Here is a 27,778-nt window from a genome sequence, read left to right as displayed (position 1 = left end):
ACTGCAAAAGACCTTTGCTTCTCGCCCTGCAAACACCACCCCACCTGTGAGTGATTTTGGGCAGGCCATGACTCCAGACCCCGCCCCCAGTCTGTGCTGGGGTGGGGGCAGCCCCCTGCGGAGGGGCAGGAGGGTTATATGCTGCTTGTGGTGCTAGAGTCCCCTGGCTCCGTTTGCTTCCCACTGGTGTGAGCCACCTAGAGTGACCAGACAGCAAGTGTGAAAAATCGGGATGGGGGGGGTAATAGGAGCCTATATAAGAAAAAGACCCCAAAATCAGGACTGTCCCTATAAAATCGGGACATCTGGTCACCCTAGAGCCACCACCCCCCAGCTTTGGGTTATGGGGCTTCCCACGCAGCTGCTGCTTGCTACCATAACACACACAGTACCCCAGAGCCCCAGCCAGGACCAGCACCCTCGTGTGCCTGGTGCTGTATGGACACGTCATCCAGACAGTCCATGGCCTGACCTGTGCTTCCAGCTTTGCTGGCCTGGCTCTGTGCATTGGGGAGGAGGATTTTTGGCTGACATTGGTATGCTGGTAAAAGCCCTGGTGTAGGCTTGGTTCTCCCAGGGTAAAGTACTTTACACCAGTGCCGTGCATTTCGCTTGCTGAGCCAGAGGCGGCAGCACTGGTGGAGGTAAAGTGGGAAACCGTCTAAGTGTAGACCTGGCCTAAGCCAAGACGTAGCCTGGGGTTATGGGAGAGAACTGGCTTGTGCTGAATACAAATAAAACCAGATTCTGAGCCATCAGTTCAGAGCCATCACCCCACAGGCTCAGAAATGGGATGTAACTACATCAACCCCCCAAATGTATAAAGCTAGGTATATTAAGTCAATGGGATGACTTGGGGGGCCTGGCATGTGGATTCTGAACCCCTGGCATTGACAATATTAAGACCCAGTCTCCACATGAGCTCCCAGAATGAGCCTGTGGCATGATCCTTGCCTGTCTAAACAAGGAAGTGGGGAGGTGACCTTACCTCTGTGGACAGCACTGAAGAGACGGATGATGAACACTGCAGCCAGTTGTAGTGCCCGCATGCTTTAAAAGGTTGTGAAAGAATGGGAGAGGCCGCAGAACAGATCTGTAAGGCTGGAGACCATGCCTGACGCTGATGGCGAGCAAGCAGCTAACCAGGCATTATCTCTTCAGCTGATCAAAGGAAGGCGACTGAGAGGTGACTTGATTGCAGGGTGTAAGGCCCCTCACGGGGCGAAAATACCTGGACTCTTTAACCTAGCAGAGAAAGGGAGAAGAACCACCACTGGCTGGAAGACAGATAAATTCCAGTTGGAATTAAGGCTCAGTTTGTTTAACAGGGGGGGATTAACACAAGGGAGGGGATGGGCTCTCTGTCTCCTGAGGGCATCCAATCCTCTCTGGGAGATGCTGTAGCCAGACTCAGGTTCTTGGGGTCAGTACAGGTGTGCCGGAGTGTTGTTCTCTGGCTGTGCTTGACAGGAGGTCAAACTACATGACTGGCTGGTCCTTTCTGGACTCTCTGCCTTTGAATCAGTTTGTGGCTAGTGATCCAGCCCTTGGCAAGAGTTGAGTGGGAGAGTTAGCCTGGGGTGAACTTTCTGTGCCAGGAGCCGGGGGAGGTGTAATGTGGCTTGGGGATGATCTATGGTTTCTCCTTCCTGGAGAAGGGTATATCAAAGTTCTAAGTCAGGGGTTCTCAAACTGGGGATCTGGACCCCTCAGTGGGTCACATGGGGGGGGTGTCATGAGCTGCCAGCCTCCACCCCAAACCCCGCTTTGCCTCCAGCATTTATAATGGTGTTAAATATGTAAAAAGGTGTTTTTAATTTATAAGGGGGGGGGTCACACACAGAGGCTTGCTATGTGAAAGGGGTCACCAGTACAAAAGTTTGAGAACCACTGTTCTAGGTGACAAGTTTCAGAGTAACAGCCGTGTTAGTCTGTATCCGCAAAAAGAAGAACAGGAGTACTTGTGGCACCTTAGAGACTAACAAATTTATTAGAGCATAAGCTTTCGTGGACTAGGTGCTGTTCTGGGGTCTTCAGCATCTTCCTGTGTGGACTGTTGGTTCCATGGGCAGAGTTATTGAAACGGGATCGGGGTGTCAAAACCCTGCTGCTTCAGAGTGTGAGCTGACCCCAATGACTGGGGACTGGGAGAGAACGTCTCCTATCATGAGGTTATCCTAGGACAGTCCTCCCTGGGGCTATGGCACCAGCTGCAATGGGACTGGGCGTGGCTAGACTCGGGCTAATGGGAGAAATCGGGACACTGGGCTGGGAGTGAAGAGGTGGAGAAGATAGGGTTAGACAGAGCTCTGAGGTCTGGTCCCGCTGGGCTGGGCTGGAAGTGGGGTACAGGAGGGGAGCGGAGCCCAGCCATGAGTGCGACTGTGACCTGGTCATTCCTCACCTTGGCCCAGTGGGTCAGTTCTGTCCCTGATGCCCCACAGTGGTAGTGGGGAGCGTGGTAATGAGAGAAAGATGTGAGAGGGATGGATGGAGGGATATGCTTGGGGGGCGGGGTGTGGATGGAAGCATGCCCATGGGTGAGGAGGGTGGGAGTGGTGTGGGATGGGTGTGCTTGGGATGAGATGGATGGAGGGGTGCATGCGATGAGGGAGGGGCATGTGTGGGGAGGGAAGGAGGGTTCTGTCTGCCCGGGAAGACACCACTCCCTATTGCATCATCTCTAACCCCCTCTCCCCCTTCCCAGATGTGCGAGGAGCCCCCATGCACCGCATGCCCTATATGCACTCTCCCTATGAACGCCCAGCCTGGAATCCACGATTCTGCATCATCTCTGGAAACCAGCTGCTTATGCTAGACGAGGACGAGGTGAGACACACAGGGATGGGACAGGACATACAGCTGAGGGAGAGCATGGAGCTTGCGGGGACCCCAGAGGGACCCCCCACCCACCGAGAGCAGAGATCCCCTCCCCCCTGCCCTCCCCTCCTGGAGCACCCCCTCCCCTGTCTCTCAAGCACAGAGCGACCCTTCCCCTCACCCAGAGCTCTGACTTCCCTCCTGGTCCCAGACCTGCCCCAGCTGAGAGGTCTCCCTAGAATATGACGCAGTGTCCCCTGCCCCTGAGCTTGGGGCAGGGCTTCTTCTGAACCTGTCTTGGGGGGGAGGCTGCAGTCCTGGTGCTGGGGTGCTGTGCAGCCTGCTCCCTCTTGGTCCCCTGGGATAATGCTGTACCATCCCCCGGCTGGGTCCCCCCCCCCAGGATAAAGCCACACCTGGGACAGCCTCAAGGGTTGAGGATTGTCGCTCTGTGCACTCCTTCCCTGACACAGGCAACTGGGGGGCAATGGGGGAGGCAGGGACCTGAGGGATGGGGTGTTGGAAGTTAAAGAGGGGGTGCCCCCATGCAACACTAACCCCCGTCTCTCCCCTCCCCCATCTCCAGATCCACCCGTTGCTGATGAGGGAACGGCGAAGCGAACCCTGCCGGACCAAGCTGCTGCGCCGCACGGTCAGCGTCCCTGTGGAGGGGCGGCCCGAGCACGGTACGGCAGGGGGGCAAGGACTGGAGGGTGGGGGCGCTGCACTGTGGGGGGCACGGGGTGGAGAAGTGGGGGTCACAGCGTGGGGTGAGGACTCGGGGGGGCACGGGGTAGAGAACTGGTAGTTGCAGCATGGGGTGAGGACTTGGGGGGGCCACTGGGTGGAGAAGTGGGGGTTGCGGCACTGCATGAGGTGAAGAAGTCGGGGGTGTGGTGTGGAGTGAGTGGGGACTGGGACAGGCTACAGTAGGGCATGGCCAGCCAGCACCCTACAGGGATGAACCCACTTGATCCTGCAGGGACACGTGCCCCATGGCACCCAATTCCAAGTAGCTCCCACAGATGTGCATGGTCTGCGGTCACTACTCCTCGCACCCCAGCACCCATTCCCCATGCAAATACAGAAATAAATGCCCAATCCCAACCAATCCCCCAGACACATGTTCCACAAATAGATCCCACATATACTTGCCTCATGATCCAACTAGATCTCACCACCAACCTGCTCTGTGGTGCCTGATTCCCAGTAAATCCCACAGAGACATGCACCCCAGGGTGTCTGCTCCCAATAGATTCTACAGCAAACATCACCTAGATCCCACAGAAATATTCACCTTGCAGTGCCCAGTTCCCAAGTGACACCTCCCCCCCATGCCTGATCCCCTGAGATCTTACAGGTACACGTGCCTCGCAGTCCCCTGTCCCCACAAGATCCAACAGAGACTTCCCTCATGAGCCCCACTAGATCCCACAACCAACATGCTCTGTGGCATGTGATCCGAAAGACACTCTCCCCTCTGCACCTGGTGCCCATTAGATTCCAGAGACATGTGCCTTGTGGCACCTAATGACCTCAAGATCACACAGACACATGGCCCTACTTGATCCCACCGTGATGTGCTCTGACACTGTTGAGCCCAACAGATCCCATAAGAGAACAGTAATTCTCTGTAGATCCTAACGTGAAGCAGGCCCATAGTACCTGAACATCCCATTGTGAAACATGAACCGTAGCACCCGACCCCCAGGGAATCTCAGTGAAACATATCTCCACGGTCCTGTGATTAAACCAATGGGACGGGGGAGGGAATTCACTAGAAGATCTACCAGCAGATCCTTGGTAGATCCAGTAATTCAAACACTCCACAGCAGCTGATCCAAGCAGATCTTGTAATGAGACACTCCTGGATTCTGGGAGGGGCATGAGGTCAGGTGCACTGGGTCCCTCTTTACACAGTAAGGGCAGGGGCAAGTTGAATATGCAGCATCTCCCGGTCCCCACTGGGTGGAGCTCCTGCTCTCAGAACAAGACAGCTTTGAGATGGGGCAGCTGTGGGGGGTGGATGGGGGGGTTAGGTCTGTCCCCTCTGTACTCACTTTAACCCAGTGCCTCCTTCTGGGTGAACCCACCCCTCCTTTGCCCCCAGGGTATGTTCCACTGGGCCTTATTGCTTCCCCCAGAAAAATTGTCCCTGCATTTCCCACGCTGCAGGCTATGTGTACCCATCCTAAACTCCCTGCCTGTAGGGGAAGATAGGGTGGGGTTGGAGAGGGGGAGCTCTGTATGGGGGAAGGGGGTGCTGGGTGGCATTGGCTGTGGGGAGGATTGGGGGGTCTTTGTATGAGGGTATTGGGGAGGAGGTGGTGACTGGTGTGGGATGGAGTGGGGGGAGTCTCTGTATGGGGGAAGGGGTGCTGGCCAGGTTGTGGGGGATGGGGGACTCATGGCATGGGGGATTTGGGAGGGTGAGATTGGCTGGTGTGGGGTGGGTTGGGATGTCTCTGTATGGGGAAGGAGGAAATGGGAGGTGTCTGTGTGGGGAGGATTATGGAGGGGGATGCTGGCTGGTATGGAGGGATTGGGGTCTCCACTCCCAGTTTCTGCAGCCTGCTACATTCCAGTGTGTGTCCCCCCACAAATGCTGTCTGGTGCCGTGCCAAGGAGGCAAGAAGAACCATCCCATAATAAGCAGCTCAACTGAGTTGCAGCCACGCATGGGTGCTTGGCTACAGTTGCTAGGGGAACCCCTCTGGCAGAAATCCTGGCCTGCAGCGCTGTGAGATTCCCTGCCCCCAGGTGGCGCCGGCAGGCACCCAGCTGCAGGGTTCATTCCCAGAACCAGGGATAGAACCCAGGAGTCCTGGCTCTCTGCCCCCTGCTCTAATCCACTAGCCCCCACTCCCCTCCTAGAGCTGGGGAGAGAACCCAGGAGTCCTGGCTCCCAGTGGGCCCCCCACCCCGGTTCTAACCCACTAGACCCCACAGCCCTTCAGAGCAGTGTGAGGGGGGAGGGAATGTGGAGGAGTCAGGCTGGTGTCCTGTGTCTGCCCCCCTGACTCCTCAGCTCCCCCCTCCCCTCCTCAGGCTTGGGCCCCCCCAGAGTCCCGCATGCACTAACATACCCCCTCCCCCTTTCCTCTCAGCATTTAAAAAAAGAAATTTGTCTCCCTGAGAAGTTGGCTTAAAAGGTTTCCATGGAAACCCCAAGGAGAGATGAAGGGAGGTGACGCAGCCTCGCTGCCGTGGGGATGAAACAACCCCAGTACCCATCCTGTGCCCTGCAGCCCGGCGTCCCCCGGTGAGCCTCCCACCCGGCGCTGTGCAGTCCAGCGCCCCCTGCTGAGCCCCTCCTGGTGCCCCACAGCCCGGCACCCCCTGTTGAGCCCCCCGCACCCCAGCACCCCCTGCTGAGCCCCCGGTGCCCCGCAGCACAGCACCACCTATTGCACTCACTCTCTGCAGCCTGGCACCCCCTGCTGAGCCCCTTCGGTGCCACACAGCCTGGTGCCCCCTACTGAGCTCCCCTGATGCCCCACACCTGGCGCCCCCGCTGAGCCCCTCAGCGCCATGCAGCCTGGTGCCCCCTGCTGAGCCCCCCTGCGCCCCACAGCCCGGTACCACCTGCTGAGCCCCTGGGCACCACGCAGCATAGCACCCCCTATTGCACTCTCTGCAGCCCGGTGCTGCTTGCTGAGCTCCTCGGCACCATGCAGCAAAGTGCCCCCTACTGAGCCCCCCCCAAGCACCCCACAGCCCAGAACCCCCTGCTGAGTCCCTCAGTGCCACGCAGCCTGGCAGCTGCTGCATTCTCACTCTCTGCACCCCAGTGCCCCCTGCTGAACTCTCCCAGTGCCCCACAGCCTGGTACCCCCTGTTGAGCCCCCCCAGTGCCCCCTGCTGACCCCCCGGTGCCCCACAGCCCGGCACCCCCTGCTGAGCCCCCCTAGGCACCCCACAGCCTGGTGCCCCCTGCTGAGCCCCCAAGTGCCATGCAGCACAGCACCCCCATTGCACACACACTCTCTCTCTCTCTCTCTCTCTCTCTGCATCACAGCACCTCCTAGAGCTGCACTGGGATCAGCACTGACTGCCAGGGGAGAGCTCCCCCAGCTGAGCCCCCTGTGCCATGCAGCACAGCGCCCCCTACTGAGTCCTCTGCCCCCCAGAGTACAGTGCTCCCGCCACACTCCCTGCCCCCCCCCCCCCCCCGCGCAGCACAGGGCCCCTAGTGCCGCAGTAGGATCAGCACTGACTGCCAGTGGAAAGCGCCCCCCGACCTGGTTCCTTGCAGCATGGATGGGATCTTTCCCATCCAGCTTGTAACCCTGCTGATCATGGGACCCTCCAGAGCTCTAGGGTTGAGGCATCTGTGGCTGGCTTGGCCCAGCTCTTTCCTTTGGGGTCACTCATCTCTGCCAATCTCCCCTCCATTCTCAAGGCTGTTTTTCCCCCTACTCCACTCCCTCAGTCAGCATGTCCTTGCAGGCCTGTCCTCCCCCCAGCATCCGGAGGCCCTGCTGCAGATGCCTGGGTCTCCTGAACACACTGGGGAGGAGCATCGCTTGGCGCAGCCATGGAGCTGGGGATTGGTGGGTGAGAGGTAGGGGAGAAGTTAGGGTGGAGGCACAGGCACAGGGGCAGGGATTTGGGTTCAGATGGAGGGGATAGGGTTAGGGGTGAGTCGTTGGCTATGGTGAGGGGCGAGGAGTTAGGGTTAAGGTTCAGGTGGGTAGGGGTAGGAGTTATGGGGTAAGAGTTAGGTTAAGGTTTAAAAGCAGGGGGTTAATTTAGGGGTGAGGGTTATGGACTACGGTAAGGGGTTGGGGTGTATGAGTTATCTATACAGGTCTAGGCATTAGGGTTACAGATATGGGTAACCATGGAGGAAGGGTAAAGTTTAGGGCCCAGTAGAGGTTTGGATCATGCTGTAACATCTCCTGAGTGGTTGCTAGTTAACTCAAGCAGATGAATGTGATGGTGAATCCTGGTGCAGACACTGAACACGTGTAACCTCCACCTCATAGGGACTGTGACCGGGGACAAATGTTCCTCTCGTGGAAGATCTTTGTGGAGTGTTCGCACTAAGGCCATGTCTGTGCGGGTGAGGATGGGTGGGTGTTACCTCGGCTAACTTAGACGCAGACAGTTGTAGCCTAGTTCTGGGACTGTGTACACTAGCCAGTCCTAAGAGTGTGTTTGCACAACAAAAAAAGTGTGTTCTTAACTCCAATTACCTACACTGGGGTAAAATAGCAGTGAAGACACGGCACCTTGGCTTTTAACATGGGTTCTCAGCGTGAGTTCAACCATGGCTCTCTGGCAGCTTTAACTCGAGTGCTACACTACCTTAAAACCTGAGCTGCCACATCCACTGTTGTTCTAACCTGCGTTAGCTAATTTAAGAACGCAGCCCTTGTTCCTGGTTACCTCTGCTTGCTAATACAGATTGAAACTGCACTTATCCTGTTTGCACTAGGACTGTCACCTATATGGAGAAAACCCCTTGTCCCTAGTTTGATATGTGTTTAAAGGCAGAGACTTTTCCAAGATGTTGATTGTTAGCCAACACCTGCTCACATCCCCCACTCCTAGCCTGAGCTAGGTAGATATGGTAGCTAACTTGAGTTAACAGCACACAATTTTTCCAAGTGAAGATGCACCCAGGGCATGAGGGTGTAGGGCTGACCATGCCTCACTCCAGCCAGCTAAAAAGTACCCGGACCTTGTCCCCACTAGGATCTTACAGTGAGAAAGCTTGCTGTAAAACCACACCTTGTGTGCAGTGAAGACATGGCCTAAATGGAGTCGATTTTACACTGTGTTTAACCAGTGTAAAACCAGTGAAAACCAGTGCTGCTGTGTGTGTGGCTGCTTCTGTGGTTTTAAACCTGGTTTATAGCAGTTTAGTTTGTGGTGCAAAACTAAACCGCTGTAGGCAGTTTGAAACTGTTATTAGACCGTCCCTGCACACAGCAGGCTGGGTTTCACTGAACCAGTTTAAAGTAGCCTGGTAGGGTTTCTGTGGGGCTTGAAGAGTTTGGAGTTGGGTTAAGGGAGGGCAGGGTGACAGGCTGAAGACGAGCTATAGGTTATGATTAAGGTTGAGGGGGTGGGATTACGGCTGGGGTGATAAATTGGAGAGTTGGGCTATGGTTTGTGGGTGGGATTGAATGGCTGGGTCAGGATGCAGACAGAAGGTTAGGGCATTTGTGGGGTCCCATTGGATTCACCCAGGGAACAGCTGGGATTTCCCTCCTGCACCTCTCCTGACAGCCCCCTTGTCACACCCACCCCCTCACCCTGCCCCCCAAGGCTCCCTGAACTGCCCGAGTTCTCCCCCCCCCCGCTCCCCAGGTCACCCCCACCTCTTGCCCCACTTCGTGCTCACCCTGACTGTTCCCCATTGTCACTGCCTTCCTCTATGTTGTGCCCCCCATTTTCCCTGACCAGCTCCTGCCCTGCCTGCTGCACCCATGTTCCCCCCATAGGCCCTGTCCAGCTCCTGTCATGCTGCCCCCACCCCCAGTGCCACCTCCTGCCTGGTCCCCCTAAGCCACCGCCATCTTCCCTCCCGTGACCTCCTCCTCCAGCCCTCGGTGCTGTTCCTTCAGGCCGGTCCCCTAACACTTGGTGTCCCAGGATGACGGGCATAGCAGGTAGGGCGGAACGGGTGAGTCGGGCAGGGGTGTATTTGAACATGGGGTGGGGGGGTTGGTGGCTGTTGTCAATGGGGGGGGTGGCTTCTTTGGGTGGCCGATGAGATGTGTGAGAGGCCCCACCTTGCCTCCTTTGAGGGAAGTGAGTGGGGGGAGAGGCAGCTGCAGGGGGAGGGGGAGTGCTTTCCATTAGCGAGTGAGTGCAGGGGAAGGGGCTGCAGGTGTTTTCTGGGCGGGGGGGCGGGATGTGGGATGGATGTTCTCTGAGGAGGCGCGTTGCATGTGGTGATAGCGTTGGGGGAATATGAGCATGGGGGAAGATGCCTTCGGTGGGGGCAATATGAGCAGGTCTCTGTGGGGGCTGTGTATGGGGGGAAGGTGTCTCTGTGGAGCGGATATGGGGGGGGGCAGAGGCCTGTGGAGGGCAATATGAATGTGGGGGACAAGTCTCGTGGTGGGGGGAAATATGAGCATGGGGGACAGGTGCCTTCTGTGGGAGGGATGTGGGGGAGCAGGAAGGTTATGGGGGTAATGTGGAGGGGGGCAGGTGCCCTCTCTGGGGGTGGGAATATGAGCATGAGAGGACAAGTGCCTTGTGAGGGGGGGACAGGAGGCCTGGGGGGCACTATGATCGCAGGGGGGCAGGACTCTCCGCGGGGGGGGCTGTGCGGGGGGGACAGGAAGCCTGGGGGCGCACTATGATCGCGGGGGGGCTGTGCGGGGAGGCCTGGGGGGGCACTATGATCGTGGGGGGCAGGATTCTCCGTGGGGGGGGACAGGAGGCCTGGGGGGCACTATGATCGTGGGGGGCAGGATTCTCCGTGGGGGGGGACAGGAGGCCTGGGGGGCACTATGATCGTGGGGGGCAGGATTCTCCTTGGGGGGGGACAGGAGGCCTGGGGGACACTATGATCGCGGGGGGGGCAGGAGGCCTGGGGGGCACTATGATCGTGGGGGGCAGGACTCTCCGCGGGGGGAGGGGGACAGGAGGCCTGGGGGGGCACTATGATCGCGGGGGGGGCAGGAGGCCTGGGGGGCACTATGATCGTGGGGGGCAGGACTCTCCGCGGGGGGAGGGGGACAGGAGGCCTGGGGGGGCACTATGATCGCGGGGGGGGCAGGAGGCCTGGGGGGCACTGTGATCGTGGGGGGCAGGATTCTCCGTGGGGGGGGGACAGGAGGCCTGGGGGACACTATGATCGCGGGGGGGGGCAGGAGGCCTGGGGGGCACTATGATCGTGGGGGGCAGGATTCTCCGCGGGGGGTGGGCAGGAGGCCTGGGGGGGCACTATGATCGCGGGGGGCAGGATTCTCCGTGGAGGCCTGGGGGGCACTATGATCGTGGGGGGCAGGACTCTCCGCGGGGGGAGGGGGACAGGAGGCCTGGGGGGGCACTATGATCGTGGGGGGGGCAGGAGGCCTGGGGGGCACTATGATCGTGGGGGGCAGGACTCTCCGCGGGAGGGGGGGGGCAGGAGGCCTGGGGGGCACTATGATCGCAGGGGGGCAGGACTCTCCGCGGGGGGGGGGCTGTGCAGGGGGGACAGGAAGCCTGGGGGCGCACTATGATCGCGGGGGGGCTGTGCGGGGAGGCCTGGGGGGGCACTATGATCGTGGGGGGCAGGACTCTCCGCGGGGGGGGGCAGGAGGCCTGGGGGGCACTATGATCGCGGGGGGGCAGGACTCTCCGCGGGGGGGGGACAGGAGGCCTGGGGGGCACTATGATCGCGGGGGGGCAGGAGGTCTGGGGGGCACTATGATCGCAGGGGGGCAGGACTCTCCGCGGGGGGGGGCTGTGCAGGGGGGACAGGAAGCCGGGGGGCGCACTATGATCGCGGGGGGGCTGTGCGGGGAGGCCTGGGGGGGCACTATGATCGCGGGGGGGACAGGAGGCCTGGGGGGCACTATGATCGTGGGGGGCAGGACTCTCCATGGGGGGGGGACAGGAGGCCTGGGGGGCACTATGATCGTGGGGGGCAGGATTCTCCGTGGGGGGGGACAGGAGGCCTGGGGGGCACTATGATCGTGGGGGGCAGGAGGCCTGGGGGCACTATGATCGTGGGGGGCAGGATTTTCCGTGGGGGGGGACAGGAGGCCTGGGGGGGCACTATGATCGTGGGGGGCAGGACTCTCCACGGGGGGGGGGACAGGAGGCCTGGGGGGCACTATAATCGCGGGGGGGGGCAGGAGGCCTGGGGGGCACTATGATCGTGGGGGGCAGGACTCTCCGCGGGGGGGGCAGGAGGCCTGGGGGGCACTATGATCGCGGGGGGGCAGGACTCTCCGTGGGGGGGGGACAGGAGGCCTGGGGGGCACTATGATCGTGGGGGGGGCAGGAGGCCTGGGGGGCACTATGATCGTGGGGGGCAGGACTCTCCGCGGGGGGGGCAGGAGGCCTGGGGGGCACTATGATCGTGGGGGGCAGGACTCTCCGTGGGGGGGGGACAGGAGGCCTGGGGGGCACTATGATCGCGGGGGGGCAGGACTCTCCACGGGGGGGGGGACAGGAGGCCTGGGGGGCACTATGATCGCGGGGGGGGCAGGAGGCCTGGGGGGCACTATGATCGTGGGGGGCAGGACTCTCCGCGGGAGGGGGGGACAGGAGGCCTGGGGGGCACTATGATCGCAGGGGGGCAGGACTCTCCGCGGGGGGGGGCTGTGCAGGGGGGACAGGAAGCCTGGGGGCGCACTATGATCGCGGGGGGGCTGTGCGGGGAGGCCTGGGGGGGCACTATGATCGTGGGGGGCAGGACTCTCCGCGGGGGGGGCAGGAGGCCTGGGGGGCACTATGATCGTGGGGGGGGGACAGGAGGCCTGGGGGGCACTATGATCGCGGGGGGGCAGGAGGTCTGGGGGGCACTATGATCGCAGGGGGGCAGGACTCTCCGTGGGGGGGGGGCTGTGCAGGGGGGACAGGAAGCCTGGGGGCGCACTATGATCGCGGGGGGGCTGTGCGGGGAGGCCTGGGGGGGCACTATGATCGCGGGGGGGACAGGAGGCCTGGGGGGCACTATGATCGCGGGGGGCAGGACTCTCCATGGGGGGGGGACAGGAGGCCTGGGGGGCACTATGATCGTGGGGGGCAGGATTCTCCGTGGGGGGGGACAGGAGGCCTGGGGGGCACTATGATCGTGGGGGGCAGGAGGCCTGGGGGCACTATGATCGTGGGGGGCAGGATTCTCCGTGGGGGGGGACAGGAGGCCTGGGGGGGCACTATGATCGTGGGGGGCAGGACTCTCCGCGGGGGGGGGGACAGGAGGCCTGGGGGGCACTATAATCGCGGGGGGGGGGCAGGAGGCCTGGGGGGCACTATGATCGTGGGTGGCAGGACTCTCCGCGGGGGGGGGCAGGAGGCCTGGGGGGCACTATGATCGCGGGGGGGCAGGACTCTCCGTGGGGGGGGGACAGGAGGCCTGGGGGGCACTATGATCGTGGGGGGGGCAGGAGGCCTGGGGGGCACTATGATCGCGGGGGGGCAGGACTCTCCGCGGGGGGGGGGACAGGAGACCTGGGGGGCACTATGATCGCGGGGGGGCAGGACTCTCCGCGGGGGGGGGGGGACAGGAGGCCTGGGGGGCACTATGATCGCGGGGGGGCAGGACTCTCCGCGGGGGGGGGACAGGAGGCCTGGGGGGCACTATGATCGCGGGGGGGCAGGACTCTCCGTGGGGGGGGGCAGGAGGCCTGGGGGGCACTATGATCGTGGGGGGGCAGGACTCTCCGCGGGGGGGGGGGCAGGAGGCCTGGGGGGCACTATGATCGCGGGGGGGCAGGACTCTCCGTGGGGGGGGGGACAGGAGGCCTGGGGGGCACTATGATCGCGGGGGGGGCAGGAGGCCTGGGGGCACTATGATCGCGGGGGGGCAGGACTCTCCGTGGGGGGGACGACAGGAGGCCTGGGGGGCACTATGATCGTGGGGGGCAGGATTCTCCGTGGGGGGGGGACAGGAGGCCTGGGGGCACTATGATCGCGGGGGGGCAGGATTCTCCGCGGGGGGGGGCAGGAGGCCTGGGGGGCACTGTGATCGTGGGGGGCAGGACTCTCCGTGGGGCGGGGACAGGAGGCCTGGGGGGGCAGTATGATCGCGGGGGGGCAGGACTCTCCGCGGGGGGGGGGACAGGAGGCCTGGGGGGCACTATGATCGCGGGGGGGCAGGACTCTCCGTGGGGGGGGGACAGGAGGCCTGGGGGGGCAGTATGATCGCGGGGGGGCAGGACTCTCCGCGGGGGGGGGGACAGGAGGCCTGGGGGGCACTATGATCGCGGGGGGGCAGGACTCTCCGTGGGGGGGGGACAGGAGGCCTGGGGGGGCAGTATGATCGTGGGGGGCAGGACTCTCCGTGGGGGGGGGGCAGGAGGCCTGGGGGGGCAGTATGATCGCGGGGGGGCAGGACTCTCCGCGGGGGGGGGGACAGGAGGCCTGGGGGGCACTATGATCGCGGGGGGGCAGGACTCTCCGTGGGGGGGGGACAGGAGGCCTGGGGGGGCAGTATGATCGTGGGGGGCAGGACTCTCCGTGGGGGGGGGGCAGGAGGCCTGGGGGGGCAGTATGATCGAGGGGGGCAGGACTCTCCGAGGGAGGGCTCCGCGGAGGGGGCAGGAGGCGGGGGGGGGAAGCGTGCGGGGGCGGGACTCTCCGCGGGGGGGGGGGGGAGCTGCGCGCGGTGCCGGCGCGGGGGGAGGCAGGGCTGGCGCGCGGGCGACGTGGGCGGGTGGGGGGAGGTGGCCCCGCGCCGCCCCCCGGCCCCGCAGGGGTTAACCCCGCGCCGGCACGAGGCGCGCGTTGCGCGCGGCGCGCTGGCCCCGGGTTGGCGGCGGCCGAGGAAACGGCAGCGCGTCTCCTAGCAACCGCGCGGCGTGCGGGATGCTGGAGGCGAGCGCCGGCCCCGGAGCCGCCCAGCCGCGCGCGCCGCCGCCGCACCGGAGCCGCCGGGGCCCGGGCATGGGGCGCTAGGAGCGGGGCCCCGCACCGGCCGCGCGGGATCATGGGGCCGGGGCGCCGGGCCCAGGTGAGCGGCGGGCGCGGGGGCGGCGGCGTGTGGGAGGCGGCAGCTGGGGCGCGCGCGGCGCGTCCCTGCTGGGGGGGTGGCGAGACTGTGTGTGTGCGCGTGCGGATGTGTGTGTCAGTGTGTGTGTGCACCAGGTTGTGTGGGTGTGCTTGTGCAAGGACGCGTGTGTCAGAGTGTGTGTGTTGGGGTGTGTGTGTGTGTCAGGCTGCCGTGTGTGTCAGTGTGCCTGTGTGTGCAAGGATGTGTGTGTCAGGATGTCTGTGTCAGATTGTGTGTGTGTTGGGGTGTGTGTGAGAGTCAGGCTGCCGTGTGTGTCAGTGTGCCTATGTGTGCAAGGATGTGTGTGTCAGTGTCAGGCTGCAGCTTGTGTCATTGTGTGTGTCAGGTTGTGTGTGCCCCTGCTGGTGGCAGTTTATGGGGAGAGGGCTGCGATTGTATCTGTGTGCAAGTGAGGGGATTGTGTGATTGTGTCAGAGAGAGTGTGGCCAAGCTGCGTGTGTGCGCGGCCATGTCAGCGTGTGCAAGATTGTGTAATTGTGGCTGTGTCAGCGTGTGCGTCTGTCAGTGCGTGTGTGTGTGTGTGTGTGTGTGAGAGACTGCCAGTCAGTGTGTGCTACTTTGTGTCTGTGGGCTTGTCTCTGTGTGTGTAGGGTTCTCTGTGCTTGTGTCTGGGTGTGTTTGGAGGGTTGTGTGTTCAAGTCCATGCTGGTGAGTGCATATTGGATTGTGTGTGCATGCAAGCGTGTGACCATTTCAGTGTGTATGTAAAGGTTGTGTGTCGGTGTGTCTCTCTCCCTGTGGGATGGTAAAATTGTGTCTGTCTCCGTATCTCTGTGTGGGTGTATGTAGGGTTGTGTACCATTGACTGTCAGTGTGATTATGTGTGTCTGCGGGTGTAATTGCGTGTCAGTAGGGTTCTCTCAGTGTGTGACTCTTTCCCTGTGTGAGTGCACAAGTGTGTGCCTGTGTATTGTGGCTTGTTTCTCTCCCTCTGGGGATGTATGTGTGTATGGCCCACTCGCCCCATTCACATCTCCTTTCCACTTCTGGCTTGGCTGAAGTGGCCGCTCCTACAGCTACTGCGTGTGTGTCCGTGTGTCTAGGGTATACGTGCCTGCATATAATTGTATCTTGTGTGTATAGTGTTGTGTCTCTGTTAGAGTGTGTGTGTATGTGTGTGAAAGAGAGTTGTGAGTGTGCTTAGAGTTATGCCTCTGCTTGTGTGTCTGTGTGTAGAATGTATAAGGTTGTGTCTCTGTGTGTGGTTCATACAGGGTTGGGGGATTGCCTTTCTGCATAGGGGTGTGCGCCTGGTTGTGGCTGTGTGTTGGTATATAGGGTTACGGCTGTGGGGCAAGGTTGTGTAGGGTTGTGTGTGTGTGTGTGGTTGTGTATCTGGGTGTAGCTGCTGCAATGTGGGGTGGGGGTTGGAGCAGCCCACATGTCCAGAGGTGGTGCAGCGCTGCCAGCCATAGGGTGGGGTGTGCAGGGTTGTGGGTCCAATAGCAGCGCTGGGAGCCTGGTCTCTTCCCCAGGGCAGGTGTGAATGAGGTCGCAGGGATAGCAGCTGGTCTGGGGGGGAGGAGCCTGGACAGGCCATGCCAGGGGAGCCTGCAGGGGGGAGAGCTCACCTGGAAAGCTGGGGGGAGGGATGCTCCTCCCTCACTGTCGGTGCTTGCCCTAGTGTGCTGCACGGAGTGGGGTGGGGGCAGGGCTCAGTAGGGGGCGCTCGCCATGGCAGGCAGTGCTGAGCCATGTGCGGTGGGACATGCTCTGTTCCATCCTGGAGATTCCTTAAAATTCCTGCTGCTTTTCTCTTTGGGGGTGAGCTTTTGGTTACTGTTCCAGCTGTGTAGTCCCTGTCCCACACCAGAGTTGTCTGCATTTTGAGGGATCGCTGTATGCCCAGCCCCTGAGCCCCACCCCAGAGGCAGCTGCATCCCCGTGCTGGGTATGGAGTCGGTAGCGGAATTGAGGAGGGGGGCTGTGGCTGTACTAGCTGCAGGGTTCTGGGCTGCCAGGCTGGTTGGCGGGGATCCAGACTGGGCAGGATGGAGTGTGGCTGCCCAGCCCATGTTCTAGGGTGGGGCTGCTCTGCAGGGATGCCGGCACTTGTTGGGTGGGATTGGAGCTGCCTGCTAGGGGTCATAGGTGCTGGAAGAGAGTTTGGGGAGCATGGCTCGGAGAAGGGGAGCCCCACCAGTGTGGCTAGCACTGCCTAATCCTGGCTCAGCTGGGAAATAGTTCCCCAGACCTTCCACTCACCCTCTGTAGGGTTCAGGGTTAGTGTCCCAAGCTCTGCTGCAGTCTCAGGCAGTTTCACTGTTTGCGGGGGTTGTCAGGCCAGCACAAGTCTGTAGTATAACCCAGGTGAAGGGCTGAGGATGCAGTCCTCTGGGGTGTACCCTCCCTGCTGCCTCCCACCCCAATTCATCTCTGTGCCCTGCCTCCCATCATGCCCCCTGCCCCACCTTGGGATTTGCTGTGTCTGCCCCACTGGGTGGCCCAAAGGCTGCTGAATGAGCCTCTGACCAGTGCTTGTGCTGTGCAGGGGCAGCGCTAAGATACTGTTTCCCCAGTTCACAAAGGCTTGCGCTCCTTAACTCTGCCCCTGCCTCATTAGGGTGGTGAAGAGGGACGGGGAGCCCCGTGCAAAGCCAGCTGGAATTGGCCTCCTCTCCATGCAGCTATGCAGTGCTCTGGGGGGTGAGTGCTGGCCAAGGCTGTCTGCGGGGTGGTGGTGATGGGGATGCTGCCATCCCACAGGGGTGCTCCTTAGGGCCAGGATCCCAGGGGTCAGAGGGAAGATGGGGAGGGACGTGCGTGACCTGGCGTAGGTGAGCAGGTTTTACCTTGTCATGCTTGTCTCCTTTCTGAGGTTATGGGAAGCCCTATCTCTGCATGGGGGGTGGGGAGAGCACACAGCAGTTTAGGGTGCACTGGATAGGGTGGCAGAGCGAAGGGAAGCTGGGGGTCTGGAGAGAGGGGCAAGGCTCTAGGCTGGAAAATATTCCCCCCACCTCCCCATTCTGCTACTGGCTTCATGTGGATGGATCAGACCTAGGAGTAATGGGGCTGAAGGGTCAGACTTCACTGGTGTTGGGGTGGCTGGACAGCTGGGAATGACAGTGGTGGCAGAGGGCTGGAGTGCTGTGCAGGTAGATGGTGTGAGGGAGGGGCGGCAGAAGGGATGGATGGATAGAAGGGTGAAACCAGACACAGATACAGAGATCGTATTGATGGGTGTGTAGGGTGGTGAGGGATAGAAAGTTGGCTGGATTTGGAGGAATAGGTAGATGTGTGTGAAGGAGAGTGCATAGTGACAGATGGAGGGGTGTGCATGGAGATAGATGGTGTTGGAGGGGTGTACGGGGATGGATGAATGGATAGGTAGATGTGTGTGAAGGAGAGTGCATAGTGACAGATGGAGGGGTGTGCATGGAGATAGATGGTGTTGGAGGGGTGTACGGGGATGGATGAATGGATAGGTAGATGTGTGTGAAGGAGAGTGCATAGTGACAGATGGAGGGGTGTGCATGGAGATAGATGGTGTTGGAGGGGTGTACGGGGATGAATGGACGGATAGGTCAGGGGTGGCCAACCTGAGCCTGAGAAGGAGCCAGAATTAACCAATGTACATTGCCAAAGAGACACAGTAATACGTCAGCAGCCCCCCGTCAGCTCCTGCACCCTGCTCCCAGCGCCTCCCACCCACCGGCAGCCCTGCCACAGCACCTCACCATCCCTCCCTGAACCTCCCAATTAGCTGTTTCGTGGCATGCAGGAGGCTCTGCGGGGAGAGGAGGGAGGAATGAGGGCACAGCAGGCTCAGGGGAGGGGGCAGGAAGGGGTGGAGTTGGGGCAGGGCCTGTGGTAGAGCCAGGGGTTGAGCAGTGAGCACCCCCTAACACATTGAAAAGTTGGCACCTGTAGTTCCAGCCCCAGAGTCGGTGCCTATACAAGGAGCGGCATATTAACTTCTGAAGAGCCACTTGTGGCTCCGGAGCCACAGGTTGGCCACCCCTGGGATAGGTAGATGTGTGTGAAGGAGAGTGCATGGTGCTGAATGGAGGGCTGTGCATGGAGATAGATGGTGTTGGAGGGGTGTACGGGGATGAATGAATGGATAGGTAGATGTGGGTGAAGGAGGGTGCATGGTGAAGGATAGTGGGTGTGCATGGAGATAGATGGTGTTGGAGGGGTGTATGGGGATGAATGAATGGATAGGTAGATGTGTGTGAAGGAGGGTGCATGGTGACGGACGGAGGGCTGTGCATGGAGATAGATGGTGTTGGAGGGGTGTACGGGGATGAATGAATGGATAGGTAGATGTGTGTGAAGGAGGGTGCATGGTGCTGAATGGAGGGCTGTGCATGGAGATAGATGGTGTTGGAGGGGTGTACGGGGATGAATGAATGGATAGGTAGATGTGTGTGAAGGAGGGTGCATGGTGACGGACGGAGGGCTGTGCATGGAGATAGATGGTGTTGCAGGGATGAATGGATAGAACGGTGCACAGGGCTGGCTCCAGGCACCAGCGTAGCAAGCTGGTGCTTGGGGCGGCACATGGAAGGGGGCAGCACGTCCAGCTCTTCGGGGGCAATTCAGCGGCGGGTCCCTCGGTCCCTCTCAGTGGGAAGGACCTGCCGCCGAATTGCCGCTGAAGAATGAAGCGGCGGCAGTAGAGTGGCGACGGAAGTGCCACGGATCGTGATCGCGGCTTTTTTTTTTTTTTTTGGCTGCTTGGGGCGGCAAAAACCCTGGAGCCGGCCCTGACGGTGCATACAGGGATGGATGGATGTTGTGGAAGGATGAGTGCTTAGGTCAGTGGCTTGGCGTGTATGTGTGGGGAACAGGAAGTATGGTGATGGACAGACATTTACTGAGGGATGATGGACAATCAGGACTCTAGCTATGTCTTTGCTAGACAGATTGGTATATATAGTGTGTTTGGAGGGGTGGATGGTGGATCTGTCTGGGGATGGACAGAGCGTGAGCCATCTCTGGGGATGGATGTGGGGGGATTTTGGTCTCTGGGGGCGGGTGGTGAGGGTCCTCGGTGGTAGTGTTGTGGGAGGTGAAGGGTTAACTGGAGCGAGTGTCTCTTTGACATTAATTGTTTCCCTTTGGTTCTCATTCTGCTCACATGCTCCCGCAGCCTCCCAGCTTGCTTGTCCATCAATCGCCTGTCACTCTGTCAGGGCCGCTTCCTGATGGACACGCTCCGGTGCCGGCTGGGCTCCCTCCCAGAATACTGACCTAGTAAGGAGCGGGGGGCTAGGAGAGGTAACCCCCCACCCTGTGACTCTGCAAGGTCACGGAGCACCAGGAAAACATGCTTATGAAAGAATATTGTTGAGTTAGCACTAGATTCTGCTGCCCAAAGACGTACCATCTCCCTCCCACAGCCCTGCTGATGTCCCACAGCCCTGACAAGGGGGTCCTCCCACCCCATAGTCAGTGCCCCTGAATCCTGACCCGCAGCCCCCAGCTTTTCCAGCAAGGATCCCATTTTTCTGCCCATATCTCTCAATCCCGACCCACAGCCCCCTACTGTCCTACCCTGGGCCCCTCTGCTCTGCCCACATCCCTCAATCCCGACCTGCAGTCCCAGGCTGGGTCCCTGCTGCTCTGCCCATGTTTCTCCCGATTCAGCCACCTGATGTCCCTGCCTGGGTTCCCTCTGCTCTGCCCATATCCCTCAATCCCGATCCAGCTACTTGCTGTCCCAGCCTGGGTCCTCGCCGCTCTGCCCATGTCCCTCAATCCCGACCCAGCCCCTTGCCCTCCCATCCTGGGTTCCCTCTGCTCTGCCCATGTCCCTCAATCCCGACCCGCAGCCCCCTGCTGTCCCAATCTGGGTTCCCTCTGCTCTGCCCATGTCCCTCAATCCCGACCCGCAGCCCCCTGCTGTCCTACCCTGGGCCCCTCTGCTCTGCCCACATCCCTCAATCCCGACCTGCTGTCCCAGCCTGGGTTCCCTCTGCTCTGCCCATGTCCTCTACCCCGACCCAACCCCCTGCTGCCCCAGCCTGGGCGCCCTCCACTCTGCCCATATCCCTCAATCCCGATTCAGCCACCTGCTGTCCCATCCTGGGTCCCTTCTGCTCTGCCCACATCCCTCAATCCTGACCCACAGCCCCTGCTGTCCCATCCTGGGTTCCCTCTGCTCTGCCCATATCCCTCAATCCTGACCCACAGCCCCTGCTGCCCCAGCCTGTGTTCCCTCTGCTCTGCCCACGTCCCTCAATCCAGACCCGCAGTCCCCTGCTGTCCCAATCTGGGTTCCCTCTGCTCTGCCCATATCCCTCAATCCGACCCGCAGCCAGCTGCTGCCCCAGCCTGGGCGCCCTCCACTCTGCCCACATCCCTCAATCCTGACCCACAGCCCTTGCTGTCCCAGCCCTGCCAATGCCCCTCAGTTCGATCCCACATCCTCCCCCCACCTTTCTAGTTTATTTTAAGAGGCGGCTACAAAAGCTCTGCAGCATTTGATGGCTACAAAGGGCTCTTGGGGCTTCAGGTTTGAGGCGAGTCAGGCATGAGGAATGTGTGTGCGTCGGTGACCCCGATGTCAGCAGCCGCCCTGCTCCATGCCTGGATCAATCGCTTGCATGAGTCACTGAGCAGGGAAAGTAGGACGCGGGCAACTCCTGGCACGATTGTCCCCCGACTGGGGTTGGGTGGCCCCTGCACATGGAGCCTGACAGGGAACTAGGATCAGGGCGCTGGGCTGGGGGAGATGCCAGCCACACACACAGCAAGGGCCCCAGTCCTGAGGCTGTGGGAGGAGGGACAGCTCTCCCCAGGGGGATACGCACTGAAACCAACTGGGGACCCTGGTAGCCCCCAGTGTTCCTGTCCCCAAAGTCAGGCAGAGATGGAGTTAATGCACACCTGGGAGTCAGGACTCCTGGGTTCTCTCCCAGGCATTGCTGTGTGATCCTCTCTCTCTCTCTTAGGGACTGACCTGCCCCCTATCACCAGAGTACTGGAGCACCTCGCAATCCAGAACGGATTGATCCCAACACCCCCTGTGTGGCAGGGCCATTACGCGTGTGTCACAGATAGGGACTGAGGCTTAGTGATTGGCCCAGGGTCACACAGGCAGTCTGTGGCAGAGCCGGGAACTGAACCCAGGGCTCCACAGTCCTCAACTCGTGTCTGGTGTGGGATATTCTCCCCCATCCCTGGGCACCGGGGTTGCCCGTGTGTCCCAGCCCTGGGAAATTCACTGCCTAGCAGGACCCAGCGGATGGGTGAGCAACTGCACAACTTTAATCTGCAAAGTTGGCAAAACCTGTCACTAGTGACAACCGTGTCTAAGGGACCTGTTGGCCCCGATCCTCGCAGGCCCCTCCTGGACCCTGATTTCCCCCTGGCATCCTGGCCAAATCCCCCATGCCCCACCCTCGACATGGCTGCATCTCAGCACCACGCAAGGGATCCCTGTATAAATAGCCCCCACGCCCCACCCCAGACGCGTCTGCATCTTAGCACTGGGTGAGGGATCCCTGTATAAATAGCCCCCACGCCCCACCCCAGAGGCGGTTGCATCTCAGCACTGGGGAAGGGATCCCACTATGTTGGCTGTGTAGAGTTGCTGGGGAACAGCTGCATCCCCTTGCGAGTGCTGCTACCACTCCCTGTTAATGAGGCATCATGGATAGGAAATGGCAGGGTGTTTTCCATGGAGACCTACTGGGGGAGGAGCAGGCTCTGGCTGGGCTGTGCGTAACCAAGGGCCTTTCACAGCAAAGGCAGAGGGGCTGGGGGAGCCAGAGCGGGGGAGGCTGCATTGAGCTGGCACAGCTGGCGTGTTCCCAGCTCCCAGTTGAACCCTTTCAGCCCAAGGGGAGTCCTTTATTAACAGCATGTGAGGTTACTCCTCTGCCCACACAAATGCGGTCACCTCTGGGGCAGAGCATATCAGCCAGGAAACTGCCACATAGTAACACTGCAGAGGACAGCCGATCCTGCTCCAGGGGAGGCAGACCTAGTTCACCTGCGCACCGAACTGAGACTGGGAGGAAAGAACCCACTACCTAGCTCCCTGCAGCACAGCCCCCTAGCGCTGCAGTGGGGGCCAGCCCTGACTGCCAGGGGCCAGCCCCCTGCTGCACCCGCCCCGCTCCCTGCAGCACAGCCCCTAGCGCCGCCCTGGGGCAATGGGGAGCCCTGACTGCCCAGGCAGAGCCCCCAGTGCCCCTCGCCCCGCCCCCTGCAGCACAGCCCCTAGCGCCGCCCTGGGGCAATGGGGAGTCCTGACTGCCAGGGGCCAGCCCCCTGCTGCACCCGCCCCGCCCCCTGCAGCACAGGCCTGTAGTGCCGCTGTGAGGCCAGCACTAACTGAGCGGTCGAGTGACCCCTGATGAATCACCTCAACCCCCAACACCTCCACTGAGCCCCCCACCCATGGGATCATTCCCCCAACAACCCCCACTGACCTCTCCACCCAAAGGATCATACCCCCACTGAGCCCCCCACCCATGGGATCATAACCCCACTGAGACCTCCCACTCATGGGTGCATACCCTCAACACCTCCACTGAGCCCCCACCCATGGGATCATACCCCCACTGAGCTCCCCACCCATAGGTGCATACCCCCAACAGCTCCACTGAGCCTCCCCACCCTTGGTGTATGCCTCCAACACCTCCACTGAGCCCCCCCCCCAGGAGTATATCCCCCCCACACACATGCCCAGCCCCCCGGATTACACACCAACCCTGAGAGCCTCCAGCCTGGGGATCATATCCTTGCCCTGTCTCCCACCGCTGTCAATAAGCCCTGATGCAATTCTGCCTTCTCTCATACCCCCTGCTCTCCCGGCCTCCTCGCTTGTGTATTAATGAGCTGACCTGTCCCACTCTCGTTACTGCAGTGCTGGGGGAAGCGGGGAGCCTCGGCCCTGGGCAACAGCTGCTGGGGCTGAGGACAGGTTGTGTGGAGTCTGTCCCAGGGTTGAAGCCAGCTGGCCTGACCAGAACTAGGCTGAGTCCCTCAAACTTGTAACACAGAGTGGGGAGCAGGCAGGGGTGGTGCTCGCACCCAGCTGGCCAATGATGGAGGTGAAAGGGGGCAGGTTCAGGGTGTTTTATCTTTTCCTCTAGTAGGTTACAGCGGTGGGGCGTCAGGCCTGCGGGATTCTATCCCTCGCTCTGGGAGGGCAGTGTGGGGGCTGGGAGGCATGTTGGGGGTGTCCGTGCACATTGGGGGGTCACAGTGTGGGTCTCTGTGTGGTGCTGGGAGCGAGTAAAGTTGGGGCACTGGGCTGTCTCTCTCTCCGCATGGTGCTTGTGATCCTGCGCATACCATGAGACTCCTGCACCTCCATCAGTGATGTAGTGGCCACAGATACCGAGCCGAATTGGGGGGCTCCCCCACTTCCCACCAGCGCCTGCTTCTCTGAGTGTGGGGGGTGAGACCCTAGCCGAACTCCCATCACCACCCCTGGGGACACTCCCCCGCTCTCTGGTGACCTCATACAAGAGGGGAAGCCGCATGCAGCTATAGAGCATAGAGAGAACCCAGGCACCTTGATTCTCAGTTTCCCCCCTCCCCTGCCCCCGACTGCAGGAGGCCTGGCTGCCAGACTCCCATATGGCTGGGGTGTCTCTGCTTTGATGCTGGCAGAAGATGTGCTGCCCCCAGCTATCACATGCAGCTTGCTCCCAATATCTGGGTTTCCAAGGCTGCGGGGTGGGCTCATCCTCTCCCCCAGTCAGTTCCCCTCATTAGGGCTGGATTAAAGCCGATGCCCCCTAGAGGGGACAGGCCCCGTGCCCCATTCCCCACCACCTGAGCCAGCCAGTCCCCTGCCCTGAGGCTGGATTGAAGCCAGTGCCCCCCAGAGGGGAAAGGCCCTGTGCCCCATTCCCTGCCCCCTGAGCCAGTCAGTCCTCTGCCCTGAGGCTGGATCAGAGCTGGCATGGCCTGCAGGGCAGAGGCCCCATGTCCTAGTCCTTGAGCTGGGTGTATTGCTGAGTAGGATGGTGGGATTCCCTTCAGGGTCTTGGTTGTTACCTTTGCAGGGTGGGCAGGGCTGGGGCACCCTGTGGTGGAATTCTGACCCCCCCCGCCCTCTCCGCCAGTAACCAGATCTCTCCCCCACACTCTGTATTCAGAACACCACGTGAGCCGCTCGCGGAGGAAGAGCGTCCCTGCAGGGAAGCAATACAGCATCAACATGGACGCGCCCCCGGCACCCCCGTTCCGGCCCTCGGTGAGAGACCTCCCCTGCCCTGACACACATGGAGACGCGCAGTCACCCTCATACTGACACATGGGTCTGCACTCACACGGGCACTTCTACTCACTGATTTACACCCCCCAGACTCACACTCACTGACAAAAGGACTGACGCTCAGAGGGTCTCTCAAGTTCGCATGCGCGCACACACATTCATGCTCATTGCCCCCCAGGTGCGTGGGTTCTCTGAGAGGGTAGTGGAGTTAAGTGGTTAGAGCAGGGGAGCTCTCACTCTCCTCCCAGAGCCGGGGATAGAACCCCTGAGTCCTGGCTCCCACTCCACACACCCCCAACCCACTAGCTCCCACTCCCTTCCCAGAGTTGGCACTAAAACCCAGGAGTCCTGGCTCCCTCAATGCCCCCTCAGCATCTCACTCTGTCTATCCCCTACCCACAGCAGGGCTTCCTGAGCCGGCGTTTGAAGAGCTCCATCAAACGGACAAAGAGCCAGCCCAAACTGGACCGGACCAGCAGTTTCCGCCAGATCCTGCCACGGTTCCGGAGTGCTGACCATGACAGGTGAGAGAGCCCCTCCGGTCCATATCCCACCTCATGGCACTGCTGCAGAGAGCAGCATGGGGCTCCAAGGCACAGACTCTGCCCAGCACTGCCAGGAATCACTGCCCTGGTCGGGGACCCCAGTTCCAGGCACACACAGGGTCAACTCTCTCGTCCTTCACCATGGGAATGGTTGCCCCACACCAGAGGCAGTTGCATCTTGAGAGATCCCTGTACTAACAGCCCCTGCAACCCACCTCGACAGCAGGCATGTCAGTAGTGACGGGCAGGGAGCTGTGGGGCTTCATTGATAAAACTTTGTTACGACCTCAGGTGACAGGAGAAGGTTGCATGGGGGGGGATTGTCCCCTCCAGTCCGTTTTCTGCAGGGGGCTGTGCCCTGTCGCACCCCCCCGCATCTGGAGTTGCTGGTGTCGCTGTCAGAGGTGTACTTTCCATTTGGGGGTTGTGCAGGACTGGGAAAGGGGTAGTTGGGGGGAGGGAAAAGAGGAGGGAGCATTGCGGACGGGAGGCAGCCAACGATGGGAAGGAAGCTGGGGGAAGCAGAGGGAGGAGGAGGGCAAGGAGGAAAGAGAGCAGTGGGAGGCAACTGGGCATTGGGGGGCAGCCAGCCAGGGGGAGTAGGGCATGGGGGGTGAGGCAGCCAGTAGTGGGGTGGGAATGGGGGAGCTGGGGGGGAAGAGGCATCCAGTGGAGGGAATGGTGAGGGGAGTGGTTGAGGGAGGTAACCAGTTGGGAGGAATAGTGGGAAACAGCCGTGGGGGGCAGGAAAGGGGAGTAACCAGTAAGGGGGTTGGGGGAGGCAGCCGGTGGGGGGGGGCGGGAATGGGGGTGGGGGAGGCAGCCAGCTGGGGAAGTGGGGCTGGCAGGCGGAAGCGGTGCTGCTGGGTGCCGGGAGCTGTTTATAGCCAGAGATGGTGGGTGGGAGCCAGGAGCAGAAGCCGGATCCGGCTTGGCAGAGATCCCAGCCCTGGCCCGACTCGTCCTCTCTGCCTCCCTGGCTGCCGGAGCCTGGCCCGGCTACCCCCCATCCCAGCCCAGGTCCCTGCCCCGCCTGGTGAGTCCTCGCTGGCCCAGTGGGGAGAGCAGGGAGCCGGGAAGGCGCAAGCAGGGGGCACAGACACCTGCCCGAGTGGGTGTGGGGACATGGGGGGGCCCCAGGTGCATGTGTATGTGGTGCATGCATGTCTGTGTGTGTGTGCATTTGGGACATACGTGTGTGTGTGTGTGTGTGTGTGCGCGCGCGCATGTGAGAGGTTAAAGCCATGCCAAACTTTTGCTGTATAAGGAGCTTAGTGACTCAGGATTGTGAGATTTTCATGTCAGGATCCAGCAAGATTGACCACAGGGGTGGGGTGGGAAGAAAGTAAACCGCCCCAACACACACATGCACACGCACATGCACACACTCACACATGCACGTGCACATGCTTATGCAGACAGGCGCACACCTGCGCACACATGCACATACATACACGCGCATGCCCATACGCACATTTTCACACACATGCACGTATATGTGCACGCGCCCATGCATGCACATACACACACGCACACACATGCGCACATGCACGTTTTTTTTTTTTTTCTTTTTTTATTCTTTTTTCTTTTTTTTTTTTATTTATTTTTTCATTAGCTGGGGCAAGTCTCTGGCCTGCATGAAAGCGGGGTGGGGGGCAGGGGCAGACGTCACTATATGATCACGATGGTCCCTTCTGGTTGTAGAACTTCTGCATCTTCCACAGCCGGGCGCAGCCCAAGCATGGCTGGCTGGGGACAAACCGAGGTGGGAGGGCTCCCAGAGAAAGGAAGTGGGGTGGGGGCTGCTCTGCCTGTGCCCCAGTGCAGCACTAGGGGGTGTGGGGGGCTCTCCCTTCAGCGTCAGGGCTGGTCCCAGTTGGGGATGCTGTGCTCCAAGGCGGGGAAGGAAACACACGGGGCGTGGGCCCCAGTGTCCTGGCCACATTCGGGCACCAAAGAGTCCCTGGAGCCTCACTGGGGTATTGCTTGGGTACAAGGTTCTCCTGCCCATCCAGTTTCACACTCCTGTCCGGTTTGTATAGTCCCGTTACCCCGGCCCAGAGGTGGCTGCATCTCAGTATTTGTGTGACGTATAACGTCTATAGGGCTGCGTAGGCTCTCTGTGTATAGGAGGGGCAGGCATGTGGATGGAGGCTGTATAGGGGCATGGGGGGCAAAGTGGGGAGTGCCTGTGATCTGCCCCCTCTTTGTAGACACAGCTGGGAGGAGTGCAGCTGTCTTGGTATCTGGACTCCTGGCTCCCCCCCAGGTTTGGGATCCCCCACCCCTATCCTGTCCCCATAGCCCAGTTGCCTCCCGTCTGGCCCTCCCCCAGTGTCCTCAGCAGCCCCTCAACCCCACTTGGGCTCCCCATTCGCATCCCCTGTCCCCTCCCCAGCCTGGGCTTCTTCCTTTCCTACGTCTCTGGCTCGTCTCCCCCCAGCCTGGGCTTCCCCCTCCTTGTACTCCCTGCCTGCCCCCCCCAGGCTCCCCCACTTCAAACTGGGTTTCCCCCCTTTCCTGTCCCCCATCTGGGTT

The 27,778-nt window shown here is 60.9% G+C and overlaps 1 protein-coding gene across 6 annotated transcripts in view; it reads left to right on the top strand.

Annotated features, from left to right (window-relative positions):
* Positions 1-27,778, top strand: part of SYNGAP1 (synaptic Ras GTPase activating protein 1) — a 50,026-nt gene that overhangs the window by 6,026 nt on the left and 16,222 nt on the right. For 4 of the 6 annotated variants that reach the window (XR_008447032.1, XM_054048425.1, XM_054048424.1 and 1 more), the window contains exons 2-5: positions 2,708-2,829; positions 3,407-3,506; positions 24,577-24,674; positions 25,098-25,219. Coding sequence is in view for 5 of the 6 variants with exons in the window: in XM_054048425.1 (XP_053904400.1) it covers positions 2,708-2,829; positions 3,407-3,506; positions 24,577-24,674; positions 25,098-25,219 (442 nt within the window). In the remaining variant the exon portion in view is untranslated. Of the gene's footprint in view, positions 1-2,707; positions 2,830-3,406; positions 3,507-14,369; positions 14,450-24,576; positions 24,675-25,097; positions 25,220-27,778 lie in introns of those variants that run through there. The other 2 variants (XM_054048423.1, XM_054048426.1) reach the window with 2 other exon arrangements.

Source organism: Malaclemys terrapin, chromosome 13 (assembly GCF_027887155.1).
Source record: "Malaclemys terrapin pileata isolate rMalTer1 chromosome 13, rMalTer1.hap1, whole genome shotgun sequence".
NCBI lineage: Eukaryota > Metazoa > Chordata > Testudines > Emydidae > Malaclemys > Malaclemys terrapin.
The sequence above is the reverse complement of the archived record's forward strand: the minus strand, read 5'-3'. Positions and strand labels throughout refer to the sequence as shown.